Here is a 23,443-nt window from a genome sequence, read left to right as displayed (position 1 = left end):
GGTATGGGTGTATTAATACAACATCGTCCGCAAACCTCATATAATTTAATCTCTCTCCATCTATAATGATGCCCATGTCTTTCCATTGAGTGGTCTTAAATATTGACTCTAGAGCTGCCATGAAAAATTTAGGTGAGCTATATAGTAAATTCAACTAAATAGCTGAAGCCAAAGATATAGCTATTGCAATGAAAATTAGACAGCTACAGTGGAAAGTAATCTGGCTAGAGTAAATGGCACGTATAAGGGCGGAAATTCGACGTGACACACTTTGACAATATCCATAAAAATTTCATGACATAACCATATAATACTAATATTGCCTTGAACTATTTTATAATTATTATTGTTATACACCCACTTAAAATTTTAACGAAGTTAAACAAATTATCAACAAATGATCAATTATGACAGACTTTTCGTTATCAAAGTTTAGTTTGCACATAGGTAGTAGTATAAAAGGACTTCCAAAATAGTTATCCTCACAGTACTCGTGAAGTTGAAGATATGATAAACCCAAAGCATTTCACTTCGCTTGGATACCTTATGTACCTTTGTATAACATTCAAGTAAGTTTTCAACATAACATTATTAGCCTGTTGTTATAGCTTAATTATTAAAGTGCATAAAAGATTTTTGAGACTTCGAAACATGTTACCTTGTTTGTTAATAAAAATAACTTCAGTTATAAAAAATATTCATCATCATCAATACAGCCCCATAAAAGAGCCTTCACCTTCCCAAGTCTATTACGCCAGTCAGTTCTATCCATTGGCAACTGTTGCCAGTTTGCTGGGCCTATTTTTCTACCATCCTCATCTAAACCATCATTTCATCTGAATTTTGGCCTACCCCTGTTTCTACTTCCCACAGTTTGTGACATACGGATTCTTCCAGGAGGGGTGTTCTGCTGTGATCTTGTTAGATGTCCTGCCATCTTAGTTTTCCTATTTTTGTAAGAGATATATACCTTTTGTAAGAGATGGTCTTTACCACCAAATATATTTGTATATCTGTGATATGTCTCATACCTCCTCCTGCAAACACCATTTTCACCGATGCCACCGAATATTCCTCTGAGGATCCTTCGTTCAAATATAAGCAGAAGGTTTTTCTCTGCCTTGGAGATGGTCCATGTCTCCGATCCATATGTCAACACTGGTTGTATAAATATGACTTGTTATATTTAATACAAATTAAGAAGAGTTTCAGTTGAAAATATGCTTATTTTGACTTTTCGATTTTCTCTTCGAATTTTTTTATATTTTGAGAGCGTTTTCCTTATCGACAAAACAACTTAACTAGTTCGGACATATACAAAGAATGGATGTACAACGAATACCAAAGGAAATAGATACTAAAATGGCAACCAGAAGGAACGAGAAAACAAGGTAGACCGAGAAAATTTGGAGCGAAGGAATAGACCGAGCTCACAGAAAGAAACATAGTAGAAGAGGAGCAATGGAACAACTGTACGAAGTGGCGATTGGAAGTCAGAAAATGGCGGAGAGAGTTGTAAACCGATATGTAGTAGAGAACGATTTCCGAAATGGAAATCGAAACGTTAAAATAAACGACGTATTTTCAACTGCAAATGTAGTTATGGTTTGTTCAACAGTAAATGGTTGAGTTCAATTAGTGCGGTAGTAAATATTATTAAATTTATCTGACCTGGCCCATTGTTAAGACCCACCCGGAGCGATAAGCAAACGAGGTAGACAGAGTTAGTCTTTTGACAATTAACACTGACTAGACGGTACTCCCATAATAAAGCCTGAAACAGGATGTTTATAGTGGTAACTTATTGAACTGAACCATTTACTGTTTAACATACCATACCTGCAAATTGCCATTAAATACATATAATAAATAATATTAAATACATCGTAATATATCTAGGTCTGGATACCGCGTATGAAAAAAAAGTTGATTAATAGCAAGCTGAAAATTTGTTAATAGCTTAAGGGTGTCTAGTCGGATAATTTTTGATATATGGGAACACTGGAACAGGGGCAGTTTTAATTGTGGAACAGGTTAAAAATTTGGAACGGTCAGACCACGAAAACGGCACATTTATTTTGTCCGACAGAATAGACTTAAACTCTCGGAACGGAGATTAAACTCTCATGCAAAAATCAGACTGCTATTTATCACCTGTCATAATTCCTGTCATTTGACATATTCTACATGTTCCACTCATTAAAACGCCCATTTGGTTATAAATAGCAGTCTGATTTTTGCATGAGAGTTTAATCTCTGTTCGGAGAGTTTAAGTCTGTTCTGTCGGACAAAATACATGTGCCGTTTTCGTGGTCTGACTGTTCCAAATTTTTAGCCTGTTCCACAATTAAAACTGCCCCTGTTCTAGTGTTCCCATATATCAAAGTTTATCCGACTAGACACCCTTAAGCTATTAACAAATTTTCAGCTTGCTATTAATCAACTTTTTTTTCATACGCGGGATCCAGACCTAATCGTATTTATCGTAAAACTAAATATAGATTCCAAATTTTCTATAATTGACTGGTTTAGTCGTATTTCAACCATTTAGGGTTGATTTGTTCAGTTTTTTCAAAAAATATAGTTCGACACATGTTTTTCTGTTAAAACTCAAAATGGATTTTGAATTTGCTTTTATTGACTCGATTCGGTGTGATTTTAACCCTTTTGGGGCCGATTTGTTCAGGTTTTCCAAAAATTTAGTGTGGCACATGTTTTTATGGTGAAACTAAATATAGATTCCGAATTTTCTATTATTGGCTGGTTTAGTGGTGATTTCAACCATTTAAGGTTGATTTGTTTAGTTTTTCCAAAAATATAGTGCGCAATATATTTTTATGATAAATCTAAGTATTAATTCCGAATTTTTTACTGGCTTTACAGGCTTTGGTGTGATTCCTCTGTGGGGTATATTTCTACAGTTTTGTTAAAGGTATTATATTACGACACATTATTTTATGGCAAAATTATGTCAAAGCTTGTATTTTTATCGACGTTAGGTTAAGGGTGAATTCATCGATTTGGTGTTTGGTACTTATAATTTTAAATTTTCTAATTTTTGATTTTGTTTTATTTTGCCCTCTTTACCCTCTTTGCCCTCTGTACCGTACCCTTGTAACAGTTTTATTGTTACTTATGTACTTGTATTAGAATAGATGGGCGTGGATCATTAGTGAGAGCGTGATTAAGAGAACATTTGTTTTTTTTTATTTTCGATCTACGATGTCAGACCTTGTAAGCTTCTTATTAAACGCTATGAGGTCAGAAAGTTTATTTGCCTATTTTTTACATATTTTTAACGAGGATAATATTTTTACTAACGAAAGTTTTACTTTTAAATATTAACAATACCAAAAATAAAACTTTATCAGAACTAATCTTCTGGTTACACCATTCGTGGCTTCTAAAATTTGCAAGTCAAAGAATCGCCGGGGCAAAGAAGGACGAGGGAGATCTATCAAGTTGCATCTCACTAATCGCCTGTCCAGCAAGGTAAAATTCCAACAAAGATTAGTTCCCAATATTTAAAATAGGAGTAAAACTAATAAAAATAACAAATATAATCATTTTGTTGTGAATCGAAACAAGAGCAGTTTTACTCTAGTTAGTTCAGAGAGCTCCAAAAGTGCTCTAACTAGTTTCAACTCTTGTTAGAGTTTCTTCAGAGAGCATATATTTGCTTCTCTCTGAACAACTAAAATTATGGCTATCATCCTTTCCTTAGTCTTTAGCAGATGCCGCTATGGTATCCATATCATGATAATCTTTCTTTTGTGGATCGAAGCTGACAGCAATAATTTTAGTTGTTCAGAGAGAATCAAATATGTGATCTCTGAAGAAACTCTAACAAGAGTTAAAACTAGTTAGAGCACTTTTGGCGCTCTCTGAACTAACTAGAGTAAAACTGCTCTTGTTTCGATTCACAACGAAATGATTATTTAGTATATATGTATATATACTGTTATATTTCTATTTGATATGAAAATTAAAATTTGATAATTATAAACAAAATTCAATTTAATATAAAATATTTTCAATTTTCTCAACCACGGGCATATAAATTTAGAACAACCTGTATACAACAAATTGTTATATTTAATTTTAAGAAGTGATTAGAAAAAGCTTACGGAACTCGGGACAATGCGCTTAGAAAAAAACAAAGTGAATGGCGCATACCATTATCGTTGTTCGCGGAAGGTTCGATCATTAGCCTATGCTAAATAAAACTCAAGTGTAATCGATAATAGGTCATTATCGTTGTTCGCGGAAGGTTCGATCATTAGCCGATGCTAAATAAGACTTAGTGGAAATAGAGAATAGGTCATTAAATTTTGTAAATAGTAGAAAGGAATTTTAGAATGGGAATTAACTATTTTCTTTGAAATCCATTAAGCATATTTAGAAAGATTAAAAATTGGTTTTGAGGAAGACTGCGAATGAGAGTTGGTGGTGGAAGGTTGATTTGTGAATCTGGAAGGGATATTTAGAAAGTAGGGGAATGAATGACAAATAGAGATCAGAATGTTTTGAGCTGTCGAGAAGTGAAGTCCAGTAGTAGACGGTAGTGTACGGAGAGTGAGAAAGCCGGTGTAGTTCCGTGAGTGTGGAGTATCTATCGTGGAACGAGAGGTAGGCCAGGTTGAGAGTAAAAGAACCTCCTTGAGCCAAGAGTGTCCCGGTAGCTGATTGCAGTTTCGAAAAAGGTAGAATACAGCATCACGACAGAAGCAGGTACGAGAGCTATACGAGCTAGTTTTCAAAGGAGAACATTACTGAAAGCCAGGACGAGGTTTTGATCGCAGCCAAGGATAGCAGGAAACGGGTCTTGTGTGAAGACATTCTCAGTTCACCAGAAAAAGGTCAGTCTCATTTGTTTGGACATGAATGTATGGGTTTTTCGTATTAAATACCACATTATAAATTGAAGAACATAATAAATAATATCAGAAAAGCTTCATCAAACTTAAATAGAATTGTCGCTAATAAATCCTAATAGTTAAATGTTAATAAAAACTTTCAATTGGAAACCAAAAGGAAATAAGATTCCCATTTGTAAATGTTATGTTTAAGAAAAATAAGATCTAGCAAATATTAAGCAGTGATTGCCATTTAAATAAAATAAACAATATTTTGATTATAATTGTAACCCATATATGTGTATTATTTTACTCTTTTCTTCCCTATTCCGATTAGGAACCATTGAGAAATACTTAGAAGCCACGAGAGTAAGTAATTAATTTTATAATTCGCCCTGAGATTGAAAACATATTGATATGTGATCTGGTAAATTAATTAGATTATTATTAATACATTGATTAAATTAAATGACATATAAGAATATTATCTCATATCAATAATCAAGATCACATCAATACATATGTTACAGTTCAAGTTGATTATCCAGTTGGAGTTGACTATTCCTAGTTCGAGTCAACTAAACCGGCTGGTTTCAGTAAAAATTGATTATAAATATAAAATGAAGATTTTTATTTAACATTTACTAGTAAAAGTAGACTCCAACTAGTTAAAGTATACTCTTCCCAATGCCATTTAGTAGGTAAGAGTTGATTCACACAAACAACCGATTCTAGAAATTAAATAATGTTATTGGATATTAGGCCAGGAAGTGAAGCATTTTGGAATTTTTTCGTCCAGCATGGAGTTACTTGAAATTTTCACAGAAGGTAGGGAATAGTCCAAGGATCAGTTTCTATATCATTCCGCTGTACGCTAAAAGCTTATGGGTGGTTACCACCCTATCTCGGGGCGGAAATTTTTCATTACATTTTGACCATGGAAATCAATAAAAAATGCATTTCTAAGAAAAAAATGTTCTTTACGTTTTCTTCGTAAAACTAATATTTTTCAAGCTATTCGCAGTTGAAGGTAACAGTTTTTCGACGAGGAGATCGACTTTTTAGAGGGTGAGAATAACTCCAAAAATATAGATTTAATCAAAAAACTGTAGCTTTAAAAATTTTATCTTTTAAAAACACAAACAAAATCCTTTTTTATAATTTTTCTGCAACCAATACAAACTGAGATACGCATGTTAAAGGTTAGCTTTTTCGACAAATGCATAATTTGAAATATTCAATGCCAAATAACGGAAAAACTTTGCATTTTTGCCATTTTGCAAAAGGAATTAGACTTTAATGCCCATATTAAGGTTTACAATGTCTTTATATAATTTTTGAACATAAGGGGTACTTTACACCCCTAAAAATAATAAACGCCCTTGAGCATGATATAGAATATAATTCGGTGCAAGCCGAAATCATTTTTTTAGGATAAACTTTTTATATATAGCTCCAACAAGTGTGGTTTTAAAAGTGGAAATATGATATTATATCCTAAAGCATAAATAATCTTTATTTAACTAATAAAAGCCAAATGTTGACCATATTAAAGTTTAAAATGTTATTTTATAATTTCTTTACAATTAGGGGTAGTTATCATCCTTGAAAAACCAAAAGCGTACAACGGCTCAATATAGGAAATGAACTAGAGGGTAAAATGAGCCTAATCCCAATTTTTTTGTACAAATCGATGCTGGACGAAAAATTTGCGATCTTTTGTCATTTTTTCAGCTTCATTTCCTGGCCAATATGTTTAAATCATGAAAAGTAGTTGAAAAGGTCAAAACAAAGAGATGCACAATCATCAAAAAAGCACGTGAGATTATACTCGTATAATCAACATTTACTGAATCGATTTAGGAATAGTCAACTTCAACTAGTAAAAGTTGAATTAAATTTTTCAAATCAACTTTTACTGCTCGTTTTTGTTGGAGTTGACTCGAACTAGGAATAGTCAACTCTAACTGAGAATCAACTTGAACTGTAACATATATACATAATATTTTTAGTTTATGATCGAAGTACATTTTCGACACCTAGTTTTTTAAAAGTTGATTTTAAACAGATATTGAAGTGAATACTTCCTATCACTAGGTATATTTTTTCTGCCACGGGTCCGAAATCCTCTACCGTCATCAAAAAAATCGAGACGCGTGCAGTAATTTACATAATGTACAATACTGTACATAATATTATACACTTTTGTTATAATCTTTATATAGTTATTTTTCTACAACCACTGTTCAAAGTGCACTTTTCTGCACGGTTTTATGTTAGCAAACTTGATATTTTCTCACAGTATAAGATATTTGACATTAGTGTGCAGAAAAGTGACGTTTCTGTGCCGCAAAGTGACGTTTCTGTGCCGCAAAGTGACGTTTCTGTGCCGCAAAGTTCTTTTCTGCACAGTTGACTACCTCATTCTGAGTAACGTTATATTCTGTTTACATCCGTGGACTACCGCATTCTGATTAACGTTATATTCTGTTTACATCCGTGGTTAAACTTTAGACAAATATATAACCTATAAGACAATTATTATATTTAACTATAGCATAGAAACTAAATTATGGATGTTACAACTGTTTTATTTTACAATTTTATTCTTATTAAACATTTTATAATTATCAAATAACCAATAAGGATTTAGCAACCTGTGCAAGAGACGTCGAATGAAGTAGGTTTTGTGTAAATCCGTGACTGCATAAATATAATGTCAATAATGTGTAATAATTGTTTAAATTTAAACAAATTAAGGCAGTGCATTAATTTTTTAACTGATTTCTGTGCAATTTATTTAGGTATAAGGAATTTAAATTGATTAGTAGGTATTAATTAAATACAGTTTAAAATTTATCACATAGGTACCTATTATAATTAATCGTCGTTTGGAAATTGTGATTTTTATTTTTAGGAAAAACTGTGCTTGTAGAAAAAGTATAGTGTGAAACACGTGCAGAAAGGTAATTTCTCACTCGTTTGAATTGCGGCACTCGCTTGCGCTCGTACCGCAACTTTTCAAACTCGTGAGAAATTAGTACCTTTCTGCACTTGTTGCACAATATACTATTTACTAACAAGTGCAGAAAGTCATACTTTTCCGCACGCGACTGCAGTTTGCCGAACGACGCGAAGCGGGAGTTCGGCAAGCAGTCGAGTGCGGAAAAGAGACTTTCTGCAAGCGTTAGGAACAATATTTCTTCTACGAGTCTTTAAAAAATGACCAAATCTTAATCAATTAATTTAATTAATATGAAAATACATACACTAATTAATTCTTTGACAAGGTTGTCAAAACCAAAGTTTCAGCATAATTGGTTAGCATGACGACGATCTTGGTTTCCATGACGACGATTCAAAACCACTGTTATTGTCTACTGATTTGACTTATTATTTTATTAAAAATTATTTCAAAATTATTTTATTTCATCGAATTCTCGCGTTAATTTCATTAAAACATTGTGTTCATGTTGTATATATGAGGTATATTTGAAATAAATTAGTAAATAATGTCTAAATATTAGTTTATTGCATATATTATAATTACTTTAACGCCATATTAACATATATAAATTAACACGCGTGCGGAAAAGTAAAACGCGTGCGGAAAATAACACGTGTGCGGAAAAGTAAAACTTTCTAAACTAAAATGCGTGCGCGAAAGTAGACATTTTTGCACGCTCTTAGAAAAATATATTTTTTATATATTTTTATAACAACTTGGGAACAGCTTGGATCGATTTGGCTAATTTTGATTTTAAAATATTTGTTTAATAGTTATTTATTATATAAGTGTTCAAAGTACAATTTTAAGGCACGTCTATGAAGGTTTTCAGAATGAGCGAAGCGAATTCTGCAATTCACATGAGTGCCTTAAAAATGTACTTTTAACACGTAATCATATAATATTTTTTCTATAAACGCAAATTCTTTAATTGCGCAAATTGTACTATTAATATTAATGTTAATAAATGAAATATAAATATTTTGACGTTTGCTTTCAAAATTTGACATTTCACTTTTAACTGCAGTGCCTTAAAATTTTTTAAGCACCCAGTGCTTTAAAGTGACATTTTTAACAAAATTTTACATTTCACTTTTAACTGCAGTGCCTTAAAAATTTTAAAGCACCCAGTGCTTTAAAGTGACATTCTTAAGGCTCCTTGGAGTGCTAAAAATGGCATTTTTAACACGTTTGTAGAAAAATCGATTAGAATAGATTCGAATTTAAAATTAAAGATATAAAAATTAAATTAAATCGTAATAAACAGACATAAAATTTCATTAACCTACATAATATAGTAATAACGCGCTATAAGAAGTACATATTCACTTATGTTGGTACTTCCAAAAGCAGCATTATAGGCTATTGATTATATTCAAAATAAGATAGCTAAAAAGAACTACAACGTTAACGGGGTTTTATTATTTCATATGTTCAATCGACATATGTTCAAAATAGGTGAATTAGTCCCTGGGCACAGGTTACATTAGAGTGAGTTCTATGCACTTTTGGTACAAATACGTCTACATTAAAATTGTTCCTGGTTAAATTTCCTATCTAAATATAACTTTTTAAAGTCAAAGATACTTTTTTTTACAAAAATATATTCAAAAGAAAAAGCACAAAGAAACCCAAAAGAAAGAAATTTTGTTTTTTGTCCCATAACTTTTGTCCACGGGGATATAGGTATAGATATTGCTTCACAGAAAAAAAAACTTAAATATTTTATCTTTAAAATGATGTTTGGTAGAGGTCATTAGGATTTACAGTTTTCGAAATATGATTTTTCAAAGTTCGCCACTCACAGCAATTTTGGGCAATTTTCCTTGTTATTTCGCAAATATTGTTCTGTACCTTTTTTCTACGTAACTTTAGGTATATGCAATGGTACACATAATAGGAATAGAAATCAATTACCTTTAAAATGATCTACTGTATAACGTTGTACGACTTTTTTTAAAGAGATTATGGTTTTTCAAGGTTTTATACTTTTAACGATTTTTTTATAATATAATATAAAAATAAAATAAAATTATTATATACTATATTATATATTATATAATACCTAATATAAAAAAATAATATTTTTTACATTTTTTACGATTATTTTTGAAATTTCTCATTATAACTTTTCTTGTACATGAATATACTATCTATATATTGCGCAACAAAGAGGGCTTACTTTCTGTTCTTTAAAATGGTGTATCATCTATATTTAAATACATAATGGAAACCGAGTGATTCTTTGATATTTTTTTACCTGTATTATTTAAAATTATTTCTTTTACAAAAATTACATAAACATTAGTCTTAAAATACATCACTTTAGTTAAAATTATTTAAACGTTGACATTTAAAAATTTTTCAAAATCAAAGTCGATCTCTTCGTTAGCATTAGTTTCAGTATCTTCCTCTGACACCTCAGTTATCTTAGAGTTCCCACAATTAGTACCCATGCACATGCACCCTTTGCAGAATATTGAACAACTAATTCCTATCTTCCTTTAACTGCAGTTTTTTGTACATCCTTTGGTACATTTACATGCTATTTTTTCAAGCAAAGCTTATGGTGCAGGAGCTTTGACAGTAAATATTGGAATTAATCCATATTTTGAAGTTTGCCCGGCCGAGTCAAGTGGATCCAAAGTATTACCTATAAAAAATAAGATTCAATCATAACACACAATCACATAAAAAAGTTATAATGAGGAATTTAAAAAATAATCCTAAAATCAAAAATCGTTGCAAGTAGGTACTTATTACAATTTGAAAAAGTATATCTTATTCAAAAATAACCCTAGAATTTTTTATAATACACCATTTTAAAGTAAACAGAATAAGCTTTCTTTTTTATTATATAATATATACCATATAGAAAAAAAAGTTATAATAAGAAATTTAAAAATAATCGTAAAAAATATAAAAACTCGTTAAAAGTATAAAGTCTTGAAAAAATAACCTCTTTAAAAGAAGTCGTACAACATTATACAGTAGACCATTTTAAAGGTAATTGATTTCTATTCCTCTTACATGTACCCTTGCATATACCTAAAGTTACGTAGAAAAAAGTTAAAGAACAATATTTGCGAAATAACAAGGAAAATTGCCCAAAATTGCTGTGAGTTGCGAAATTTGAAAAATCATATTTCGAAAACTATAAATCCTAATGACCTCTACCAAACATCATTTTAAAGAAAAAATATGTAAGTTTTTTTTCTGTGAAGCAATGTCTATACCTATATCCCCGTGGACAAAAGTTATGGGACAAAAAACAAAATTTCTTTCTTTTGGGTTTCTTTGTGCTTTTTCTTTTGAATATATTTTTGTAAAAAAACGTATCTTTGACTTTAAAAAGTTATATTTAGATAGGAAATTTAACCAGGAACAATTATTATGTAGACGTGTTTGTACCAAAAGTGCATAGAACTCACCCTAATGTAACCTGTGCCCAGGGACTAATTCACCCATTTCTCAAAAACGCACCCTTTTAAATGGTAGTACTCCGCGGTTTTTTCATATATAGAGATTCATTGACCATATGAAATAATAAAACCCCGTTAACGTTGTAGTTCCTTTCTATAGTACATAATCAATAGCCTATTAGTTTGCTAGATCTCCATTGTTCCAGTATTGTATTGGGTTTTACAAATGTGTTAATAAAATAAAAAATTGTTAAATTTTTTGCTCCTAAAATATAATAATTAATTTTTGAAAAAAGTTTTAAAACACTTTTTGAACAATAAATATCACTAAAACCATTTTTATGAATTTCTTTTCAACCAACACTATTGATACAACTTCGACAATTTTGACAGATATTCATAGCCATTTGTGATATCTACTGTAGACATACACTACAATTTTTATTACTTTGATATTTGAGTACGCTGTATCTGCATGATAAGCACTAGCTTAAAGAGTCTAGCCCTAGCCCGTTAAAATAGTGAAAAATGCCCCCTGCGATATTCCAAAAATAAAAATACCGTGCTGTTCTACATACCTACATCAAAAAGTATTCGACCAAAAAAATTTTCAGACCCCTAGCCCCACCCATAACCACCCAAAAAATTAAAAACGCTTTTTATCGTTTTTTGGCGATATATTCGGTTCTGATCATCGTAGAAATTTTTTTCTTTCATTTTGTAGGATTTTTTATTGTCCATAGCATATTTTTTTACCTAAATTATTGGCATCAAAATTCAACTTTATTACTTTTGAAATGTGGTTAAAAAACTTTGTTAAAAAAATTGGGCCTGCAAAAATACCGAAAAAAATATATATTATTTATTGGGTATCAAATATTACTTCCACGATTTCTTGAACGAGGAATTCAAAAATTATTTTTAATTTGAAATATCTCAGTGGTCTACATTTTTTTCTTTATGTGTGTAAATATAAAATTCTTAATTGTATGTCAAAAAATGCGCAATAACTACCTCTTAAAACTCACCAAATTCCATTTGCATATCTCAACCGGTTACAGAGCAATAAATAAATACTCATTTTGTAAGAAAATTCAACATCCCGTATCTCGGAAACGAAGCATTTGCGGAGATACGTTTATAAAGCAAACTCTAATTATTTTTTCGTGTAGAATTACCCCTGTACAAAAATTTCAAAAACGTTCAAAAAAGTTTGAATTTAGCGATACAATTTTTTGTAAATAACATGTTGTAGCCAATTAAAAAACCTACAAATTAAAAGAAGAAAGAAATTTCCACGATTATTAGGACCGAAAATATCATCAAAAACGAAATAATACATTTCGATTTTTTTAGGTTACGTTCAGGGCGAGGGGACTAAAATTTTTTTTAATCGTTTTTGAGATGTATTTCAAGTAAAATAAGGCAAAGAATGATTTTCAGAGAAGAAGAGGTCAAAATGATTAAAGAAAATACCGAAAAATGATTTTTCATTATTTTGATCACGATGCCCCACCTATAAAAATCTGAAAAGAAATCATGGAGATAATTTGGTACCCAATAAATAAATTACCCAGTTTTTTTTTCGGCATTTTGGTGGGCCTTATATTTTTTAACAAAGTTTAAAAATTTCAAAAGCAAAAAAAAAATTGAATTTTCCGCCAAAAATTTTTGAAAATGATATTATGCTATCAGCAATAAAAAATACTAAAAAAGGAAAGAAAGAAAGTTTCTAGAACCGAATATATCGCCAAAAACGATAACACACGTTTTAATTTTTAGGGTGTTATGAGTGAGGCTAGGGGTCTAAAAAATTTTTGGTCAAATACTTTTTGATGTCAAACAGCATGGTATTTTCATTTTTGGAATATCGCTGGGGGCATTTTTCACTATCTTAACCGGCTAGACTATTTGTTGTCTAAAAATAACCTAAGTTAAAGCATTTAGGTACCTACTAAAAAATTAATACTAATTTTAATATTCTTATTTACAGCCTCGTAACTGCAGGGGGGAAAGAAGTTAAATATAATAGAAAATTCCCAGATGACTTCCAATTTGGCGCAGCTACTGCAGCATACCAAATTGAAGGTGCTTGGAATATAGATGGAAAAGGGGAAAGCATTTGGGATACTTTCGCTCACAGAGTACCCTCCCCAGTTGCAAATGGAGATAATGGAGATGTTGCATGTGATAGCTATCACAAATACAAAGAGGATGTCAGACTTGCTGCCGAACTTGGTTTAAAATTGTATAGGTTTTCAATATCTTGGCCAAGGTAACATATCTTTAAATTAAATCATTACATTAATGTATATAAAGGGTGTTTCAAAAATAGCGAGACGGTCGAATATTGCGCGAAACGAACATCGGATCGAAAAACTGAAAATCACGGGTTCAATATTTTTCTGATTACAAAAAATCTATCTAATGACATCAAACACGACTCCCAGCTCCACTCCCTGAAGGAGAGATGGGGGTCACTTTAACATCTTAAAAAGGAACCCTCATTTTTTATTGTATATTTGTATTCCATCATCATTATTCTCTTTGCCTTATCCCAATGAGGGGTCGGCTTCCCTAATTGCATTTCTCCATACAATTCTATCTTGGGTCATATCAATATTAATCCCCTTTACCAACATGTCCTGCCTAATCGTCTCCCTCCACGTCTTCTTTGGTCTTCCTCTCCTACTCCTTCCAGGAATCTGCACTTCAGCAATTCTTCGTATTGGGTGATTAGCGTCTCGACGTTGAACACGACCAAACCATCTCAACCTATGCTCTATCATTTTGGCATCCATTTGTGCCACACCTAGACTTCCCCAAAATACTCATTTTTAATTTTATCCTTTTTTGTCACTCCACTCATCCATCTAAGCATTCTCATTTCCGCCACATGCATTCTTTGTTCCTCTTTATTTTTCACTGCCCAACATTCAGTTCCGTACATCATAGCTGGTCTTATAGCTGTTTTATAGAATTTTTCCTTCAACTTCATTGTAATTTTTCTGTCACACAGCACACCACTCGCTTCCTTCCACTTCATCCATCCAGCCCTATTTCTACTGCATGCATCTCCATCTCTTTCTCAATTACTCTGTAATACCGATCCCAGGTACTTAAAACTATTGCTTTTTACAATCAGTTCACCATCCACTGATACCATTTTATTTGTAGTAACTCCATCTTTAAATGAACATTCCAAATACTCTGTTTTTGTCCTACTAAGTGTTGAACCTTTTTCCTCCAGAGCTTGTCTCCACTGTTCCAGTTTTTGTTCTAAGTCTCTTTCACTATTTCCTACTAACACGACATCATCAGCATACATTAAGCACCATGAAATGTTACCCTGTAGTTTCGCTGTTATCTGGTCCAAAACTAATGAGAATAAATACGGACTAAACACCGAGCCTTGGTGCAATCCTACTTTCACATGAAATGTATCAGTCTCTCTCACACCTGTATATTTGTATTCCTTACACAAAATAATTAACAATATCTCGAAAAATACACTTCTAAATAGAAAAATGAAAAACGTGAAGACAATATTTTTTAAAAATCTATAGAAAAAACCAAACATGACTCCCCTCTCTACCCACTGGGAATTCCTCCCTGGGGGGTAGGGTACTTTGAAATCTTTCTTCTTCTTGTGCCACTTGGAAGTGGCGCACCTATCGGAGATTGGAAATCATCAAGGCTACCCTGACATTGTTTACAGCTGACCTAAAAAGTTCATTAGTGGTGCAGCCAAACCACTCTCTCAAATTCCGCAACCATGACATTCTTCTACGGCCTGGATTCCACTTTCCTTCTATTTTTCCTTGAATTATATTTTGAAGTAATGCGTATTTACGACCTCTGATCAGGTGACACAAATATTCGAGTTTTCTTCGTTTTATAGTTAACAAAATCTCTGGGTCTTTTCCTATCCTTCGTATTACTTCAAGGTTTGTGATTCTTTCAACCCAACTTATCTTCAGCATTCGACAGTAGCACCACATCTCGAAACTTTCAATATTTTTTATGTTGTTCTGTTTGAGAGTCCAGGCCTCTGCACCGTATAATAGCGTGTTAAATACGTAACCTCTTAGCATTCTTAATCGTAGAGAGATGCTTATATCTCTGTTGCAGAAGAATTTTCTCATATTTATGAAGGTGGCACTGGCAATTTCGATACGTCTTTTTATTTCATTGTTTTGGTCTCCAGTTTCGTTTATTAAATTCCTAAGTAGTTGTAACTCCATACTTTTTCAATTTTAATGCCGTTTATACTAATATATGCTGGTTGTGTCATGATTTTACTGAAGACCATATACTTGGTTTTTTTGATATTAATGTTTATGCCATAATTGTTGCAAGCAATATTTATGTTCGTAAGTAATCGTTGTAATTCTTCTACTGTTCTTGCAACTAGTACAGTGTAGTCCGCGTATCGAATATTATTTACAACCTCTCCATTGATTACGATTCCTTCATTTGCTTGCAAAAGGGCTTCCTAGCTTTCACTATATACATTAAATAGCAGTGGTGACAAAATGCATCCCTATCGTACTCCTCTACGTATTTCTATTTCTTTGGATATCTCATTTTCTATTTTGATGTTAGCTTTCTGATTCCAATATAAGTTGAGAATTATTCGCTATGTCTTTTCTTTCAAGAATGTCTCTTAGCCAATCGTGGCGTACTCTGTCAAACGCTTTTTCAAAATCGATAAAACATGCATGTTCTTCTTGATTAACGTCTAGGCATCTTTGTGTGAGAACATTCAAACCGAAGAGAGCTTAGATCTGAAGTCTGCAAACTAATTTTTATGGTACTGACTACATTTTCAACGAAAACTTTTCCTTTATAAATTCGCAAAGTCTGTGTGTTATTACGTTGCCGCTCCTGCAATACCTAGAGCAGATGGATTCTTATGTAGTTTTGTCTTCTGAATTCAAATCTGAAAACGGCATTTCGATATCTCTAACCGTCTTCGAGATAATCGACCTTAAATTCTAAAATGTGACGTCACAATCCATTTATTTTCTGCCGACACACTAACCGTCAGCTGAAATCGTTGCTAGTAAGTAGGCTAGTTTTTTAATCTGAATTTGTTAAGCAAAGCATAAGTTATTTACATTATTTGAGTTTGACACTTCGTGAATGTCAAACTAAATTTTAAATAAAATATTAATAAAATATCCATGACATTTGATAGTGAATTTAATTATTTTATAAAATAAATACGATGTTCAAAAATACAATTTGAGTATATTTTAAAAGCAATAATTTATTCACCATTTTAAAAAGTGTTTTTTAAATACTTTTTTCTACAACCGTGTTAAAAATGCAATTTTTAGCACTCCATAGGAGCATTAAAAATGCTACTTTAAGGCACTAGCGCTTTAAAAATTTTAAGGCACTGCAGTTAAAAGTGAATTGTCAAATTGTGAAACGTTAAAATATTTATATTTCAAAAATAAAATAAAAATTTCATTTTGCCTTAATAAAAATTTGCCTTCGCATTACAACTGAATTAAAAATGAAATTTTTATTTTATTTTTATATTAGTCTTTACTCCTTTGAGTAACTAGGTCCATTTTCTGTTGGAATTTACCAGCTGAACAGACGGGGTCGTGAATTGTAAGTTTTTGAATTCCCTCTTGTCTTCTTCGCTTTAGCATCCATATGGCTTGCAAATTTTAGAAGCCTTGGAGGTGTTACCAAGGAAATGGGCCAATAAGTTTTCAATTTAAAAATGTTTTAGTAATATTTTTAATGTTTTTAAATATTATTAATAATGCTATTAGGATTGAAAACTTCATCTTTTTATTTATATTTCATTTATTAACATTAATATTAATATTACAACTTGCGCAATTTGAAAAAGGTGGTTTAAAAGGTTTTTTAAAATTTAATTTAACACGTTTGTAGAAAAAACAAGTTTATGTAACGATATAATATTTTCGCTAAGAATTTTTAGACATTCCCCTCGATTGTAGACAACCAGTTCTACCTTGTACGAGTAATAGCTTTAATGGTTTCAGCAATTAACAAAAATATTGTATTTTATAAATTTATAACCTTTGTAGAAAAAATATTGTATGATATACGTGTTAAAAAGTACATTTTTAAGGCACTCATGTGAATTACAGAATTCCCTTCGCTCATTCTGCAAACTTTCACATGCGTGCCTTAAAATTGTACTTTTAACACTTATACATATCATAAATATGTAACTATTGTTGTTTTAAAAATTTTATACGAGTGTACGGTCTCCCCTTTAATGGGATAAATGGACTGTTCCATTTGTTATAAAATGAAAATTGTTATTATAGGCGGTTCGCTAAACTCAGACACAACTAACTGGCTAGTGATTTTAGTAGGTAATTTTTTTGTTTTTTGGCAATTTTGCCAAAATTGGCAAGATTACTAATTATTTAGTAATTATTAACTATTTAGTAATTTTTTTTTGCGAAATTGGTAAAATTAATGACTAAAATCACTAGCCAGTTGTGTCTAAGTTTAGCGAACCGATTATATGAAATGTTGTTTGGAATAAAAAATTATGGTCTGATATGTACAATTACATCCTTCTAAAGGAAAAAATATTGAAGATTTTTCTCAAATTATGGATACCAACAACATTTTCATTTATAACTCTTTTATTTTTAATTTGACGAAGAAAAGTTATTCTTCATAAAAAGTTCTTCATGGTTTAAGATTTATGACGCAACGATCATATATCAAATTTTATTAATTTTATACGAGGTATATAAAAAATATGAATTTCGATCAAGAGTAAAGTACCTTTATAGTTCACAACATTTAAATTAGAATGATATAATTGCACATTAAAACAAAATTTTTAATTCTAAACAACTTTTCATAATAGCAATTTTCCATATTATGAATTAAAATACGTAAATAAACAAAGTTTTCGTTATGATAATGCTCGCATTTTCAGCTTTTTTAAGAATGTTTTGTAGAATCAGAATCGGAGTTGTCCGAAGTATTGTAACTTTCGAGGTTAGATGTTGGTCAGTGCCTGGTCAGAACCAATAGTTCGACGCTAAATTGTCGACATATTCTTGGCTGACCTCATTGGGATGTCGCCCGTGCAGAGGTTTACCCATCCAGGTGCGCATTTTTTCGTCTTTAGTAAGGTGATTTATGCGCATTTCTGGTTCACTCATTTTGAAAGGTGCTGTGTCATCTACTACGCAAATTGCGCGACAAGAGTAGATATCTCAGCCTGCATCTGGAAATAGGTTCTTAAATTAGCAATCTGTTTATCTAATTGCTCACCTACATCCACAATTTCTCTTCCTTCTAAATACCGAGGTAAAGTTGTTTGTGTGCATTGTTACTTTCCGCTGAAGGTTTTCTATATCCTTCTTTGTCCACCTAACAATACTAAACGAGTAGCTAAGCACAGGACAAGCGTAGGTGTTTAGTGCCTTAGGCCCGGCGCAAATTGAACCTAAGCGAGACACAACCTGCACCGGCGGGACAGATGACCCGTGCATTTATTTTTCTAGCGTGCCGCATATTGAACACAACCCAACCCAACCGTTGGCTATCGACGTGGCGAATAGAGACGGGCAAAATCAGTGCGGACATGTAAAGGTTACTTTTGATACCGGTTCTCAGTGGTACTGAGTACAAATACTGATTACAAAATACTGATGTATCTGATCCTTGTACTGAATTGAGTAGGCAACTTAAAATCGGTATTTCCGTACTTGTAACTAGTAACGTTTTAAAAATATCTTACACGTCCCTAGTAGTGGTAGCGGTATGACTTTCGAAAACATCGAATTTGGTCATAAGCGGGTGCATAAAAAGATATCTTACACTGAGTATTTTATTTCTGCACATAATACCTACATATTTAAAATAATCTCTCCCCCACTGTTTGGTCATAACTCATATTCCTCAATTTACTGCTCGGATCACAATCATTTACAATACTGCAGGTCATAATTCATAATCCCTCCCCTACTGATCGGTCATAAAAAATAACACTATCTGCATATTGCGTTTTTAATTTTTAAGCATAAACAAAAATGTAATATGCCGCCAAGTTGAATTTGAGGGTAATACGATATTTTTATCGATCACGGTTTTAAGTAACATGAATCATTTTTCACCTTATTTTTCTAATAATGTGTTTTTGTAAAGGCATAACTTTGATTATTATTTCGTATCGCCGCTTATTTAGTCTACCAAAAGTTATCAGAATTTAATGACAAAGACAACGCAGTTTTCACTCGTTGTGTTGACTATACTAATATTTTTATTTATCATAATAAATTGTACTTAGGTATCCATCCGTATTCATTTCAGATACGTCCATCTCGCAAACAAAAACAAGTAAAATAAACATCTGGGGGTGAGTCACGCGTCCCACGACCCAAGAAAACTGTACGCCGATGACAAACGTTCCCAAGCGAGACCTGCGAACGAATGCACTGATAGTAGGATGCGCAAAACTGTCTACGCAGTTCGCCGGTGCAGGTTGTGTCTCGCTTGGGATCAATTTGCGCCGGGGCTAAGTAAAACCCTCTGTATAAACTCCGTAGTTATCTTAGTTTTTATTTGCTTATGGTCAATATTCTGCGCTTGCTTTACTCCGAGATATGTATACATATCGTTTTCGCCCATGGCCTCGACGTTCTGTTTTAACAGGTAATTTCGATTGAATTTTAAATAATCTTTGAGGAATATGCTTCGTCACTACAGTGTCCCTTTGATGCTAAAACCTGAGTCAGAGTTTAGGAGCTGGGATAGGGGGTTCATCGCTAGTTAGAACCACAGTGACCTTATCGAGTCTCCTTGGCCCCGGTTAATTGCGATATTTTCCGTTTCGATTTTGTTTTTAAAAGCTTGTAAAATATAATAAAAAGCTTGTAAATGGGAACGCATTCAGTAAAATGTGTTTCTGTTGACAGCGCATCATAGGTGGAGCCTAATATCAATACGGCCAAGTATCACCGTATATTTGACAAGCTTTTTTGTACCAGGTATTTGAAGGTAAAGTTTAGTCTTCCATGTCGTTATTATATGCTTTTAAAAGGTCACTATGTTATCATTGACTTTTATATTCTTAATATATCTATAAGCCATTCATCGGCACTAAGTCAAAAGCTTTTTTGGGGTCAGAAAAAGGCAGTAAAGACGTTCCTTTGTTTGGTATATGCCTGGTTAGAAATGAGTCGATGACTCATGAATTTGTTCTTTGCAACCCATTGAACCCTTCGCGTTTCCTTTCTGTTAAGGCTCTATGATATTGTTTAGACAGCTGTTCTCAACCTCTGATAGATGTACCACTGGTGGTAGGTACATATTACTATTTGAGGTGGTACGCAAAACACAAAATCACAAAAACACACCCACAATCAAAACCAGCATAAAATAATACAAACAGATTTTTTTTTTTTGGAAATGTAATATGTATTTACAATCTGTCCTTAACTAAGAACAATAGGTAAATTATTTGACAAAAATTGAAAATTTGACCTGTAGAGGGAGATCCAGTGATTGACCTCTTTAGATAAATTAAAATAAGTTTAGTTATCACAGATTATTCGAATATTCTTGAAAGGTCCACTACTTCGAATCTCTTCATGCGTCGTATATCATTATGTTTATCAGTGAGGTTGCTGGCTAACTCATTTGGACGAGATTCTAGTCTCTTGGAATATTTTTTGTAATATTCTGTTATAACTGTTTTTATGGATGGCACATTGAGGTCTTGCTCTATCACGTAGTTTGGCACGTACCAAGGGGTATTCAGCATTGTTCTAAGTACTTTGTTCTGGAATCTCTGCAGTATTTATAGGTTGGTTTGACTGGCTGTCCCTCAAAGTTGGATACCATAGGTCCACACTGGTTTTATCACAAAAAGATTAAATTAGTATAAGGGATAAATTTAAGTTAGAGGGCTTTTGAGAGGCATACCAAGCAGCGGCTTGGACTATCTAAGGAGGGGGAGAAAAATAAGATATTTTACGCTGCGAGAAAACCTACTTCTTCTTCTTCTCTTTGCAAAGACATGTCTTCCAACTGATCGTCTTCCTATTGGGGAACCGTCTGTCGCTGTCCTGACTACCCTCTTTGTTGTCATTCGGCTTATGTGGTCATTCCATTCTACTCATCTGTTTTTCACCCAGTTATTAATGTTGTACACCTTGCATCTCCGTTGTATATCTGTACTTCTAGCTCGCTTCCATGGAGTCTTACCACCATCGATTTTTCGATGGGTTTTTATCTCCGCTGTTTCGAGCAATATTTTTGTCCTCTCCGTGTTGTAACGGTCCACCCGTTATAATATCATTTTAGAGCTTTAATTATTTTTATAATTATTTTCTTTTGATCGCTTAATTAATTTCTTTAATTTTCTCGTAAAGGACTCCTTACGTGACGTCACACGTCCGCGTCTACGGAACACTTGTCGAATCGTTCCGTGACATTTAATTCATGTTTTGTGGTCGTTTGAGGTTCTCCACTTTGAAGTAGCGAGCAAGGAGACACTTGACTTGTAGCTGTAAGTGAGGTTGGTACGTTGGTACCATGAAATGGCGGATGATTTCCATCTAGAGTCTAAATTATTTAACATCGTAAGTTTAATTAAAGTAAAAAGTTACCACCAAGGGTCGTCTGGAGTTAGGGAGACATGTGTGTGACACAGCTCCTTTTGGAGTTTGAATAGGAATCATTCACCATTTGGAAGAAATCATAATATGAAGTCGTAGCCCCCTTGACCACCTAGGGACACCACTACAGCCACAGTCAAGTCACCATTGGGAGTATGTCGATTTGGGAGCAAGCTATGGGACATTCCAGTCCCATTTTTGTCATCTTTTTACCTGCACCTACAGAAAACATGGTTTAGCACCTCCTCTGGTGCTAATTTTATGGATTGCATCAGACTTTACCTTGAAGTCTTTCGATGAAGGGATTGGTTTGGGAACATTTAAAGTTTGTGGTTTGAGTAATTATAGTGTTTATATTTCAGACATTTGGTTAATGCACTATGTTTGTTAATATTTTTTTCCAATTTAGCTTACATTTGGTTTTTATTATAACATATTTGAATATTAGTGTATTTGGTTCCCAAACTATTATCTATGGTAAGTTACTTGTGTGCACAAGGTAATCAGGCCTAGAAAATTAGGGTTTTGTACTTCATTATTGGTTTGATATTTATTGTGTAATATTACTTGCTTGTTTCCCAAATATTTTATTGTTATTCACTTTATTCCATTTGTTCGGTTAATTTAGGTCATCGTTTCGGTATTTATCTTAATTCATTTCTATAACTTTTAGTCATTAATTTTGCTTAATTCATCATTGTATTTTCTCTTCGTCAGGCTTTTGCCTATTTATTTATATATTTTTCATATTTTTCGGGTTTTAATTTAGTTGTAGGTGGCAAGCGTACTATAACCATTTGGTAGAAATCTCATGTGAGTTGTACCCTATATGTAAGTAAAAGGTACTTATGTAATTTTGTAACAGGTAACATTACTGTAGTTATCTCAGATATAACTTTTGTATAACTTATGTCATTTCAGAGTCACATGATATGCACTTTGTTTAACTCAGAGATTGTCAAAAATCTAGTAGTTATTTTGAATAAATATTTACTTATTTTGTATATCATTTATTTTTATTATTCCTTTATGTTCATTATTACTTATTTAATATATTTTATATTTGACAGCACTGTAAGATACCTGGGAGAGTGATCGAAGACCATTTTCCTGGCGCCCATGATTTGTTAGCTTTATTTATTTTGTTCATCTTTAGCAATTATTCATCTTCATTCATTTTCAGTACATTATTCTTATTTTATTATTTCACCTTTTAGTCATCATTATCTACTTGAGCTACTGTTCTTCGACAGGCATGCAAACGAGCCGTATCCATCCTTGAGTGTCAAGTTGTTCTCTTGCATCTCTTGCTAGCCAATTCTATTTAGTTTGCCTCTGTTTCTTCCCACTTCTACGTCTATCCCTTTTAATCCCCCCTTTACTTCTACTTCTGCATCTTATCATTTTTCCCTCCCATACAAGTACTACTGCAAAGTAGTATTTTTCCTACTTCGGCTTCTCAACGTAGAATCCACCTCACTTCATTCTTGTCCCATTGGCTTACGACTAGTTACTTCC

At 32.6% G+C, this 23,443-nt stretch overlaps 1 protein-coding gene across 1 annotated transcript in view; it reads left to right on the top strand.

The window, feature by feature from the left end:
- The first annotated feature begins 463 nt into the window (after positions 1-463).
- The window catches only part of LOC126889767 (myrosinase 1-like), a 69,012-nt gene continuing 46,032 nt past the window's right edge, over positions 464-23,443 (top strand). Inside the window, exons 1-2 of the mRNA XM_050658358.1 lie at positions 464-569; positions 13,279-13,560. Of these exons, the coding sequence (XP_050514315.1) occupies positions 508-569; positions 13,279-13,560 (344 nt within the window). The 5' untranslated portion in view covers positions 464-507. The remainder of the gene's footprint in view (positions 570-13,278; positions 13,561-23,443) is intronic.

Source organism: Diabrotica virgifera, chromosome 8 (genome assembly GCF_917563875.1).
Source record: "Diabrotica virgifera virgifera chromosome 8, PGI_DIABVI_V3a".
Taxonomy (NCBI): Eukaryota; Metazoa; Arthropoda; class Insecta; order Coleoptera; family Chrysomelidae; genus Diabrotica; species Diabrotica virgifera.
This window is presented reverse-complemented; position numbering and strand designations above follow the sequence as displayed.